This window comes from Paramisgurnus dabryanus, chromosome 14 (genome assembly GCF_030506205.2).
Source record: "Paramisgurnus dabryanus chromosome 14, PD_genome_1.1, whole genome shotgun sequence".
Taxonomy (NCBI): Eukaryota; Metazoa; Chordata; class Actinopteri; order Cypriniformes; family Cobitidae; genus Paramisgurnus; species Paramisgurnus dabryanus.
Window position 1 is genome coordinate 27,064,943 of NC_133350.1, and position 13,658 is coordinate 27,078,600.

A 13,658-nucleotide genomic window follows, 5' to 3' on the forward strand; every position below is an offset into this window, starting at 1 on the left:
GCAGTTATTTCCGTGAGAAATTATAACAGCACAGAGGGTCTCATTCAAGTGACTGCTCTGTGCTCTCTAGCTACCTGGTGGGTGGAGACCTGCGAGTGGGGTGGTGGGCGGGAAAATTCAAACTGAATGTGACGAAACTTTTTGTTACGTCACAACGGACCTGAGTTTTAACTCCCGCAATCTGAGACTCAAGGCAGAGGACATTCAGAAACCTGTATCTCACTCAAAACAGCATGGATGGATTTTTTTCCAAGTTTGTATGCGCGTGGGAGCATCAGAGACACATAATAACACCCCAAAACCCAGAAAAAGTGAGTTTTTCATAATATGGGCACTTTAAATGAGGCTCAGGGGAGCGCGTCAACTGACGCAACAGGTGTTTGTACAGAAACTGTCATGTGAGAGGTAGTGATAAACGCGATGTGCAAACATTTATTTGTGGTGGCCAATTTTTATTTTGTGGCGGACTGATAGATGAATGTATGGGGATGTATAGCAGTCCAACAACGCTCTCACCTGTATGATGTCACAGCAGTAGGCAGCGCAAAAATAACGACACGCCTATAATCGCTAACATTTGAAATGATAGTAAACTCGATGGAAAAACCAAGCCAAAGTGAGGTGAGCTGACACGACCTAAACCGTGGGGTACTATGCAATCGAAAAGCGCCATAAGTGCTTTAGGTATCAAAAAATGGCATTAGGTACCATAAGTGCTTTAGGAATCCTCTTAATTTCATTGTACTTGTTAAAGGTCCACTGTGTAGATTTTTAGCGGCATCTAGTGGTGAGATTGTGAATTGCAACCGAAAGCCCAGTCCATAGGTCACCCATCTGTTTCAAAATGCGTAGAGAAGCTATGGTAGTTCCCGCCATGTTTCTACAGTAGCCCTAAATGGACAAACTATTCAACTGAGCGTGTTTCACCCCTACGTTGTCTCAAACGACGACATGTTCGTCCTGTGGCAGCTACTGTAGCTTCTCGTTGTGCAATTCTCAATCTCACCACTAGATTGCACTAAAAACCCACACTACGTCTTTAAATAACACAAACGTAATTATAGTTGCGGTTGTTCAAATTGCATCATAGGTCAAAGGACATACGAGTCACACACTATCTGTGTACAGCTTACACATATGTGACAAATATATGTGAATGTTGAGAATGCTCACAGATATTTCTCTCCACAGTAAGATCTTAAGCACCTACAGGAATTCCCGTAAGAAACACCAGGAGCAGCTGTGGCGGCTGGAGAAGCAAATCTTGTCCATGAGTGAACGTTATGCCACTCGAGAGGCCGGGCTGAGTGCCACACTAGAGGCTATGGAGTGCAGGAAAGAAGAAACAGTGCTGTAGATAACTCTCTACTGTTCATATACACTGTAACTTTCAAACTGAAAACATTGGATGAATTAACCCATAGACTTATACTGAAGGAGAAACCTATACTATGTATAATTATGTGCTGTATCTTATTTCAAAGGCCACATCATCTGAATTTCGCATTTGTCAGCCACATACATTATCAAGGTGGTCTTATTTCAGTTGTCTTATATTCAGAAATGACAGTGATTATCATTGATGTGGGTAACGCATTACAAGTAACGTGCATTTTGTAATAATATTACTTTTCTTAAGTAAAGAGTGAAGTTGCGCATTACTTTATAAATGTATACATTAAAGGAGTGGTGAATCAAAAACGCAATTTTAGCTTGATAATTTGTTATATAAGAAGTCATCATACTTAAATGAACATCCTGCAAGTTTCAGAACTGAAAACGTCCGTGCTACTGAAATATAATCGTTTTTGGCACCAAGCCAGCTAAACACTCCAGTGTGGAATTTCGGAAATCTATGACGTCAAAGTAGAATTGAAGCACCTCCCCATAGCCAAATACAAGGACCACTTTTGTAGCCCCGCCCACAGCTTCGCGTGACACACGTGTGTCTCAACAATCATTAAACATGTCTTTAAAGATTGCCAAATGTAACCAAAATGACTTTTTAATACATTTTTTCTGATAGACTTTAATTTACACGCGGTGATCTGTTATGATAGAGAAACCATGGTAACAAAGTCTTGGGTTGTGGAAGAACCGCGTGGGAATAACACAGAAGGCTGAATACTTTAATTAGGAGGCTCGGAAAATAACATTAGGAATGCGTGGATAAAGGTTATTTTTGAAGAGTTCCAGCTCGCGTGGGGAGTGTTTGATTAACTTGTGTACTGTGCGGATTCACTTGTAAAGAAGCAAGTCGATGCTGGATTTGCAAAGAGACTGTGATTAAAAGCACCACTAATGTTGGATCTGACGAAAATGACACAGCAGTATACACAGTATGTAAAACATTTTACTTTATTTAAGTTACTGCGTTTCACTATTGCTTTGTTAGAAGAGATCGCTTGATATGTCCTGTTGTAACATCCGTGTCTAAACACGTATGTTTGACTGTTTTAATTTACTAAAAACATTAAACGATTAATAAAGGTACAACCCTTAACAATACGATTGTAATTCAACGGTAGAAATATGCAAAGGAAGGACTTATCCTCCGCAATTTAGATTCTGATGCCCGCTTACTGTGTTGTATACAGTAATTTAGGCAAGTTGCGTTTTAACGGTCAAACACTCAACAAAGCTTTTTTATCATATAACTGTGGTATGTAATGTTACGTGTATCTAAGAGCAACCTCACAAGCACAATAGAAATATACAAAGTTATTGATAAGAGCTTATCAGCTGCAGTTTATAATCTGATGCGCGCTTACTGTGTTGTTTACGGTACTTTAGTCACGTTGAGTTTAAAGTTTTGTTTCTACTTTACTATACGGATTGTCATTTATGTGTATCATCTTTAGCACCCAGAATCTTTTGTGGCTCAAACATATGTGGTCGGCTGTTATTTTCACACATTAATGTTTTCATAACATTTCCCCACATGTAATGATGGGGAATGAAGCCGTCAAATCATAGCAGTGGGTGTTTACGTCCAGGTCTTCAATGCGGCCCGCTCCTTCAAACAAAGCTTTTCTCCAGAGATCCACCAATCCATGTTACAAAATAGCCAATTACTTACCTATTACCTTGTTTTTGATGTTTTTGAATGTAAAAACCACGCGAACATCATAAGTAGACCTCAGACAACAGTATAAAACAATAAAATCGACAAATTCACCGCCCCTTTAATATGAGAGTTACTTTTTTGAAAAAGTAATGCAAGTTACTTTTCAGTTTAATCAATTAGATTTAAAAAATAATAATTTACTGAATTAAACTCAACGTAGTCACGTAGAATTACGCAGTCTATTGGCGCTTTTCCATTGCATAGTACCCCACGGTTTAGTTTAGTTTGGGTCGGGTCAGCTTACTTTTAGGAGCTTTTCCATTGGGTGCAGTACGTAGTACCCGATACTTTTTTTCGTACCACCTCGGTTGGGGTTCCAAGCGACCCGAGCTGATACCAAACGTGACGCGAAAACACTGTAGATCACTGATTGGTCTGAGAGAATCGTCACGTCATCGCTATAATGTAAATATTAGCTTTAGCTTACTGCTAGCTTGCGCTGTCTCAAGCAAACATGTTGTTATCTATGTTCTGCTATAAGTTTCCAAACACCCTTTTAGCGATGAAAAACATCCGCAGGTTGAGAATCCGGGACACCATAACAGTTTTTTCCAGACTTGCAGTGTGTGGCGGCACATTCGCGACGTGCACGTCCGCATTATATATGCTTAAATGCAACTTGAATGAGGCTCAGCGGAGCGCCGTCGCCTGACGCCACGGGTTGGGTGTTTGAACAGAAACTGTCATGTGAGACAGAGGTAGTGATAAACGCGATGTGCAAACATCTATCTGTGGTGGCCAATTTTAATTTTGTGGCAGACTGAGAAATAAATGAATGGGAATGTACAACAACGCTCTCACTTGTATGATGTCACAGCAGTAGGCAGCGTAAATATAACGACACGCCTATAATCCCTCCCACCCCGAAGTGATACTAAACTCGATGGAAAAGCTAACCAAGCCAAAGTGAGGTGAGCTGACCCGACCCAAACTAAACTAAACCGTGGGGTACTATGCAATGGAAAAGCGCCATAAGTGTGCGCAGAACATCTCAGTAACACCTACAAGGCCTGAAAGAGATCAAGCCTTAGCCAAGTAAGAAAAAGTAAAAACGTAGAAAAACGCAAAAGTAACTTAAGTATTACTTTCCATGAAAAGACACTAAGTAAAGCATTAGTAACTTTGTAATGCATTACTTTTTAAAGTAAAGATCCCCAACTTATGCTTTAAATAAATGCTTTTTTTAAATTAGTATTCGACGAATGCTAACTTTGAAGGATGGAGACTTGGGGGTGGGGCTAGAACCTAGGAACACCCTAACAACCAAACAAAACGTTTTAGTGAGAAAATATAAAAAATGTTGTTTGTTGATGTTTTGGTGTTGTTGATGAAGCAGTTTTTTTTAAATTGTAGTAAAATTGCGTAAATAAAGCAGGCAAATGCGTTTGTTTAAAAGTGTCATGTTGAAAGTAAAGGCTCATTCACGCCTTTCTAAAACGCCTCATTCAAACATATCTACGTCACTGTGTGGGAAAATTTGCATAACACCGCCCAAATGTATTCACAAAGAAAGAGGGCGCAACTTTTATTCTCGCTGTAGAATCATTGCCACCGTTGCCATGTTGTGGAGACGCTGTGCTTTGGGAGCTGATATTCCAAATATGGTAAGGGGCGTAACATTTCCGTCACACGCTTGAGGTATTTGGCCATTCACAATGCACTGTATAGCTGGCCAATCAGAGCACACCATGCTTTTCAGAACAATGAGCATAGAGGAGCAACAATAATATACAGTATATGGAAAATAATGTGTACATTAAACTGCGTAAACACATTGCATTAAACCAAATACACAAAATTATTTTCTTTTTAGCAACGTCATATGACCCCTTTAACAATGCCAATGTAAGAACACTTTTACACATACATATTTATGGCGTTTGCTTTTCTGCGTAATAAGTAAAAAGGTAAAAAACTACATTTATTTGTTTATTTCTTCATTGACGTATATTTGAAATGACTGCAAACATGTCCTTTGTTGTATAAATAAGCAGGCTACAACACCACAAATAGATCTATGCACAGGATAAAAACAAATACGAGCTTTCCAGAGCTCAATTCACCCTCACGTTCAATGAGACGGCTATAAAATTATTGTCCGTCCCCCTGACCTTCTCTTTCTATTGCCCTTTCACGATCAAAGCAGCTGCATAATCCTTTTCATTTAAAAGCGTTTTCCTTGAGAGTCCCAGAGAAAGGCAGATCACAGAAATTGGGTCAGTGTGTGTGCCAGTGGTTGTGTTCTCTCCCAGCGAGCATCACTCTTCCTGTGAAGATCTGCCCCTATGTCTCTCTCACAGTGAAAACGGGGGGAAGGGAGAGAGGCACAATGGAGAGTGGGGTCAGAGGAGTCCGACTCGCCCGTTTGTCTTCTCTTTTCACTTATCTGCATCTATCGAAGCAGCTGACTGCAGCTGCGGTAAAGGTTGAGTGTCACACCCCCGAGGTTAAAGGATTTGCTCTCTGCCGCAGGAGCGGGTGAATGAAGGGGTTCAGAGGGTCACGCTAAACAGACCCTGTTCTCAAAACGCCTGCTGGGGAAGATCAGAGTTTTAGTAAACAGTGTGGCTAAAGATAATGATTATGTCTCGGATCATCAAAAGCTTTGGATAAACCTATCACTAAGTGCTTGTTTGTCTTGACAATCTTTCCAAAATGTGTCTTCAATGGCAAAACTTCAATGTGTATTGTGGTGTTCGTTAAGGGAAGGGTTAGGGATTTCAACAAGCGCCATAAACTCTGGCATGTAACTTGTCCTGCATGTTAAAGTAAACATATGATACTTTTTGATACTAATTGTGTGGTTTGTTCAGAAGAGGTGTCATATCACATTTTTAGGGCATCACATTTACATTTTCACAAAATAACGGGTGAAAAAAATTTAGGGACCAGAATATTATAGGGGTCTACACTCCTTGACAACTGAGTAGTCACACCCTGAAAATCACAAGCATTGTGCTAAAATTCTCAGAACACCTAAGCAACTGCATTGCCACACCATGGAAACCACAAAGCAATGCACTGAAAATCACTAAGAACACCTTAACATAGCAACACTCTGACAACCACAAAGCAATGTGCTAAAAACAATGTGAGCATCTAAGCAAATGCATATCAACACCCTGACAACCACAAAGCTATCCACTGAAAATCGCTGAGAACATCTTAACAACTGCATAGCCACACCATGACAACCACAAAGCAATACACTGAAAAATCGCTGAACACCAATAAGAACACCTTAACATAGCAACACCCTGACAACCACAAAGCAATGTGCTAAAATACTCAGAACACCTTAGCAACTGCATAGCAACACCCTGACCACCACAAATCAATGCACTGAAAACCACTCAAAGCACCCTAGCAACTGAATAGCAACACACTGACAACCACAAAGCAATACACCCTGACAACTACAAAGCAATACTCTAAAAATTGCTGAGAACATCTTAACAACTGCATAGCAACACCATGGCAACCATAAAGCAATGCACTGAAAACTACTAAAACACCTTAACATAGCAACACCCTGACAACCACAAAGCAATGTGCTAAAAACAATGTGAGCATCTAAGCAAATGCATATCAACACCCTGACAACCACAAAGCTATCCACTGAAAATCGCTGAGAACATCTTAACAACTGCATAGCCACACCATGACAACCACAAAGCAATACACTGAAAAATCGCTGAACACCAATAAGAACACCTTAACATAGCAACACCCTGACAACCACAAAGCAATGTGCTAAAATACTCAAAACACCTTAGCAACTGCATAGCAACACCCTGACCACCACAAATCAATGCACTCAAAACCACTCAAAGCACCCTAGCAACTGTATAGCAACACCCTGACAACCACAAAGCAATACACCCTGACAACTACAAAGCAATACTCTAAAAATTGCTGAGAACATCTTAACAACTGCATAGCAACACCATGGCAACCACAAAACAATGCACTGAAAACTACTAAAACACCTTAACATAGCAACACCCTGACAACCACAAAGCAATGTGCTTAAATACTCAGAACACCTTAACAACTGCACAGCAACAACATGGCAACCACAAAACAATGCACTGAAAACCACTAAGAACACATTAACAGAGCAACACCCTGACAACCACAAAGCAATATGCTAAAATACTCAGAAAACCTTAGCCACTGGATAGCAACACCCTGACCACTACAAATCAATGCACTGAAAACCACTCATAGCACCCTAACAACTGCATACCAACACCCTGACAACCACAAAGCAATGTGCTAAAAATACAGCACTGAGAACATCTTAGCAACTGCACAGAAACACTCTAACAACCACAAAGCAATACACTGAAAATTGCTGAGAATATTTTAACAACTGCATAGCAACACCATGGAAACCACAAAGCAATGCACTGAAAACCACTAAGAACACCTTAACATAGCAACACCCTGACAACCACAAAGCAATGTGTTAAAATTCTCAGAACACCTTAGCAACTGCATAACAACACCACAAATCAATGCACTAAAACCCACTCAAAAAAGCACCCTAGCACTTTTATAGCAACACCTGACAACCACAAAGCAATACACTGAAAATCCCAGTTATGTCTTAATAACTGGATATAATTACCCTGACCACTACAAATCAATATACTAAAAACACCCAGAACACCTTAACATTGCAACACCCTTACAGCCACAAAACAATGAGAACATCTTAGCAACTGTATAGCAACACCCTGACAACCACAAAGCAATACACTGAAAATCACAGAGAACATCTTAATAACTGCATAGCAACACCATGGCAACCACAAAGCAAGGCACTGAAAACCACTAAGAACACCTTAACATAGCAACACCCTGACAACCACAAAGCAATACACTGAAAATCACAGTAATATCTTAATAACTGGATATAATTACCCTGACCACTACAAATCAATATACTAAAAACACCCAGAACATAATAACTGCATAGCAACACCATGGCAACCACAAAGCAAGGCACTGAAAACCACTAAGAACACCTTATCACAGCAACACCCTGACAACCACAAATCAATGTGCTTAAATACTTAGAACATCTAAGCAACTGTATAGCAACACCCTGACACAAAGCAATACACTGAAAATCACAGAGAACATCTTAATAACTGCATAGTAACACCATGGCAACCACAAAACAAGGCACTGAAAACCACTAAGAACACCTTATCACAGCAACACCCTGACAACCACAAAGCAATACACTGAAAATCACAGAGAACATCTTAATAACTGCATAGCAACACCATGGCAACCACAAAACAAGGCACTGAAAACCACTAAGAACACCTTATCACAGCAACACCCTGACAACCACAAATCAATGTGCTTAAATACTTAGAACATCTAAGCAACTGTATAGCAACACCCTGACAACCACAAAGCAATGTGTTAAAATTCTCAGAACACCTTAGCAACTGCATAACAACACCAAAAATCAATGCACTAAAACCCACTCAAAGCACCCTAGCACTTTCATAGCAACACCCTGACAACCACAAAGCAATACACTGAAAATCACAGTAATGTCTTAATAACTGGATATAATTACCCTGACCACTACAAATCAATATACTAAAAACACCCAGAACACCTTAACATTGCAACACCTTCGCAGCTACAAAACAATGACAGCATCTTAGCAACTGCATATCAACACCTTGACAACCACAAAGCAATGTGCTAAAAATACAGCACTGAGAACATCTTAGCAACTGCACAGAAACACTCTAACAACCACAAAGTAATACACTGAAAACCACTAAGTTTAATGAATTTGCTATGTTACTAAACAATCTTCCAAACATATTTCTCTGTCTTTAACATCGACTGAAGACATAAATTCACATTTTAATGCCAAATTTGACATGTATGTGTGAATAACAACTTAGCCGGCATATAGATATGATACTAGTCAGCCTAAAGAAGAAATTAGAATTTCAAATTTGACAGCATACGAGGAAATGTAAAAGACAATGGTGTCACAAGCCCTGCAGCGCCTGTCATGTATAAATTATTTTGAGAACCAGGGGATGCTCAAATGCCTGGGAAAAAACCACAGAAAACAAGAGCTGTCAATCACAGCATGGGGGAAGGGTCATTAGGGCCCCGCCTCCGCATCAAAAGCACACGCACACCCAGCAGGCTCTGACCCATGGGGTGAATGGGGTGAAGGTCACCTCATTTACCCCAAACATCATGTCACATTAAAATACACTTCCAGCCGGACAGCATGAGCGGATCGTGACTGGACGATGCTCTTTTTTTCTCACAGACATCAATTCTGTTCTCGACTCTCCATTTCTGTTTTCCTTTCCTGTTACCTCGGTCCCTCCCTCTTTCACTCTTCACCTCTCACACTTAGTACTTAGCAGAAAAACACAGCGCTATTCAGATAAACAAGAGCTTTGACCCCAACCAAATGACCCAGCATGCTTTGTTTTCTTTCTTCCCAGAGGAAACGTTGTTGGTCAAGCGTTGCTCTTTTACAGCTTTGGAGTTCACACGTATGTTTCATTCAAAGGTGATGCTTGATTTTTTTTATCCTGGCTTGAAGTGTGAAAATGCAGAAACAATACGCAGACTTCCAAAATCTTAAGTTAGGAGAACAAACTGAGAAGCAGGAGACACATAAGCACTTGCTTTCGCTGAAACAATTAAGAGGGAATCTTATATGTGATATCCTTTATCCTCTTTTCATGTGACACAAACACAATAAAGACTATTACATATCCATCAACGCATAAAACCAGGAGAATATATTACTAACCCAGCCACACAAACACTGACCTTGTGTAAAACCCTAACTTGCTTTTCCAATAAGAGATGGATTAGATGTGATCTTAAAGGTGAAAGCAGAGCGCATGGGGTCTTGGTGAAAGCTACAGGTTTGTAATCTCTTTAACAAATAAGATGTCTTCATTCAGCGTATTAGGATCCTATAGCGTAACCCCGGCTGACCTCTTGTGCCACATCTCCGGTTTGTGTGGCGCCTGTACTAATGGTTGGATTGTAGTTTTGTATTTTTAATAACCACATTTATTAATTTCTTGTTATGCAAACGTATTTACACCTTTATCAAAAACAATTAAGGAGCCAATAATATAAGTAATACTAAAAAGTACTGCAAAAATCCAAACAGTTTTCTTTTATTGAATTCAAATAACATTTTTTATGTTTTTGCTTATGGATTATGAAGTTCTTGCATCACTAGAAAAAAACCTTGTTGCACTTAAATGTTTAAGTTTAATCAACTTTATTTTACATTTAATTTCAACTTATTTGAGTAGGGAGAAGTTATAAATTATAATAATCAAGTATAATCAGCTTACATTATTTTAACTTTATTTTTATAATTTATACACTGCAAAAAATGATTTTCAAGAAAAAGTTTTCTTAGTATTTTTGTCTCGTTTTCTAAAAATTCTTAAATTAAGATGCTTTTTCTTGGTGAGCAAAACGACCCAAGAAAATAAGTCTAGTTTTTAGACCAAAAATATCAAATTTAAGTGATTTTGTGCATAAAACAAGCAAAAAAATCTGCCAATGGGGTAAGCACATTTTTCTTGAATTTATCCACAAAATCACTTAAATTTGAAATTTTTGGTGTAAAAACCAGACTTATTTTCTTGGGTCATTTTGCTTATCAAGAAAAAGCATCTTAATTTAAGAAGTTTTAGATAATTTTACTGAAAACAAGACAAAAATACTAAGAATTTTTTTCTTGAAAATAATTTTTTGCAGTGTAGCAACTTATTACTAGTCAAGAAAGTTTAAATGAATTGTAAATTCAAGTTGATTAAACTTACAAAATTTAAGTGCAATGTATGTTTTCATAAATGCTAAATTTAGAGAAACCTTCAAAAATATTTATAATGTTTTCCACTTTTGTTCAAAGGCTTACTTTATTTTAACTTTATTTTTATAATTTTACATAAAACAAGCAAAAAAATCTGCCAATTGGGTAAGCAAATTTTTCTTGAATTTTTCTTGAATTTATGCATATAATCACTTAAATTTGAAATTTTTAGTCTGAAAACCAGACTTATTTTCTTGGGTCATTTTGCTCATCAAGAAAAAGCATTTTAATTTAAGAATTTTTAGATATTTTTACTGAAAACAAGACAAAAATACTTAGAATTATTTTTCTTGAAAATCATTTTTTGCAGTGTAGCAACTCATCACTAGTCAAGAAAGTTAAAATAAATCGTAAATTCAAGTTGATTAAACTTACAAAATTTAAGTGCAATGTGTGTTTTCATTTGAAATGCTAAATTTAGAGAAACCTTAAAAAATAATTAGAATGTTTCCACTTTTAAAGGTGCACCTGACTAAATATTTAATTTTGTGTGCGACATCTTTAAAAAACTCATAATCAATACGAAGGGTCAGCTCATTTGAATAACAATCGCCTCAGTGTGACTTTCCCACCAAATGAGGGCAGATCCTCTGCTTTTCTCAGGGTGCAGGATGTTAATTTTCGGTGCTGTCGTGATCCGTTGTGGCCCCAGCAGATGTTCGTACGGCCCGCTGTGCAGCACTGGTCAGTGTCTGACGCTAAATCTCTCTGTGAAGGTCAAAGGTCTCGCAATGTCAGGAGACGGACCTCTCGTGTGCCTCGGACAGCACCACGATGAATTTCTCTAGCAAATGGTTTACACCTATGAGATGGTTAAAGATTAAACCCACTAACCACATTCCTCAACACCTGAGCTAGAAACTCAGACCCTCTGGGTTATTAACCAATGCAGAGAAGAACATGGCATTTAAAATAGGCTCATTTGAATATAATATAATATTTAAATGCATGTGGTAAAAGTCATCCATTACAAGAATCATAGCACCTCAAAGCAATCAGTTTGAAAGCACTTGTACTATATCTACTATTAGGCTACACCACACTTTCTAAAATACTCATTCCTGTTTGGTTGAATGCTGCATGCAATAATTTCAATTGTATGTTTATTTATTATTTTATTTTATTTGCTGTAATAAAGGAAGCAATGAACACTCAGTGTATCCTTATCACAAAATAAACTTTCATGATGATATGTTTCTTTTACCAGACATTCAGACATAATACTTTACATGGAGTAAATATGAATATGCTTTGAGAAAGATTTCTGTATAAAAGACAGAACAATCAGATGAGTACACAACAGATTTCCGGCAGCTTCCTCCACAGACAGGGATCTTACAAAGCTTTAAATCAGATTAACATCGCAGCTCTGAGCTCCTCAGTGCAGAAATACACAATGTTTACAGTAGACATACAGTACACAATAACTCAAGCAGAATAAATTAGGACTTCAAATTAAGAAGAAGCAAACCGTTGGGTCTGATCAGAGATACATACTGAACACTGTCATGTCTGAGCTAAAGGTTTATGAAATGAGCTTTAGTTGAGAAACATACAGCATAAAACATGTTCAGCATGAGTGACGCCATAGAAAAATACCTTTCTCTTAGGGCCTGTTTACACAAGAACGCTCAAGGGTGAAAACGTAAAAAATATTTTATCGGATGTGCCTACACGGCGACAGCGTTTTTGGGGCTTAAAAACGCAAAAAAGTGAAACCACCTTCCAGAGTGGAAATCTTAAAAACGATCTACCGTCGCGTCCCCGTCTAAAGGGTAAAAACGCAAAAGTCTGCTCACGGTGGCTCTCGTTGCGTATGCGTTTACATCACAGACATGCGCCATTTCAGGAAAATAACAACAAACATGTAGAATTATTTCCATACGTCGGACCTTTAAGCAGCTCTGATATATATACAAGAGTCTTTCCAGCAGTTGTACGAAATATTCACAGCTAGAGAAGTTGCATTAATGACCTCCATCAGAGGCAAAACAGGCGGCAGGATGAGACCTGGGAGAACAAGGAAGAAGGTTGTACGCAGGCGCGTGGACTTGGTGTTGTTGTGTGTCAGTACTTCACATTGCCACCTAGCCACCTGGAGTCCATACTAAATCGAATATCACACACTTTTGCGTCACCATATGCATGCAGATTTCGTATAAACGCGGAATTTAAAGTGATAACGCAACGCCACTTTGCGTTTTCTTTTCAGATCGTTTCCCTATAAACGTAGCCTGAATCAGAAATGTATCTAGTTTTCATGTACTGTAAAATGTAGGAATCCTTAAATTTTTCTTAACGTTTAAAAGTAGTATTTTTTATAAATGACATATCTGTGCACTTTATTATTCTTTTTTAATTCATGTTACAAACTTATTTTTTTATTAAAAACCTTAACCTCCTGCTCTCCTCGAACTGTTTCACTTCCTGTCGCGAGGAATGGTGCGAAGGCGGGGCTATCGGAGAATACTTTCTGCCCCGGAAAAAATGGCAGCGATTAGCAATTACAAATATGGCCCAACTTTCCAAAAATTTAGTCAATTTTCGATGGATGAAATCAAGTCCGGCCCTACTTTTTTTCCTTTTCAAAAACCGTTTCACTCAGATATACATCATGACACG

At 38.4% G+C, this 13,658-nt stretch overlaps 1 protein-coding gene across 4 annotated transcripts in view; it reads left to right on the forward strand.

The window, feature by feature from the left end:
* The window catches only part of ushbp1 (Usher syndrome 1C binding protein 1), a 34,008-nt gene extending 29,169 nt beyond the window's left edge, over window positions 1-4,839 (forward strand). For 3 of the 4 annotated variants that reach the window (XM_065241824.2, XM_065241823.2, XM_065241825.2), the window contains one exon: window positions 1,192-4,838. In XM_065241824.2, coding sequence (XP_065097896.1) covers window positions 1,192-1,357 — 166 coding nt within the window. In that variant the 3' untranslated portion in view covers window positions 1,358-4,838. Of the gene's footprint in view, window positions 1-1,191 lie in introns of all 4 variants that reach the window. The other variant, XM_065241822.2, reaches the window with a different exon arrangement.
* The last annotated feature ends 8,819 nt before the right edge of the window (window positions 4,840-13,658 follow it).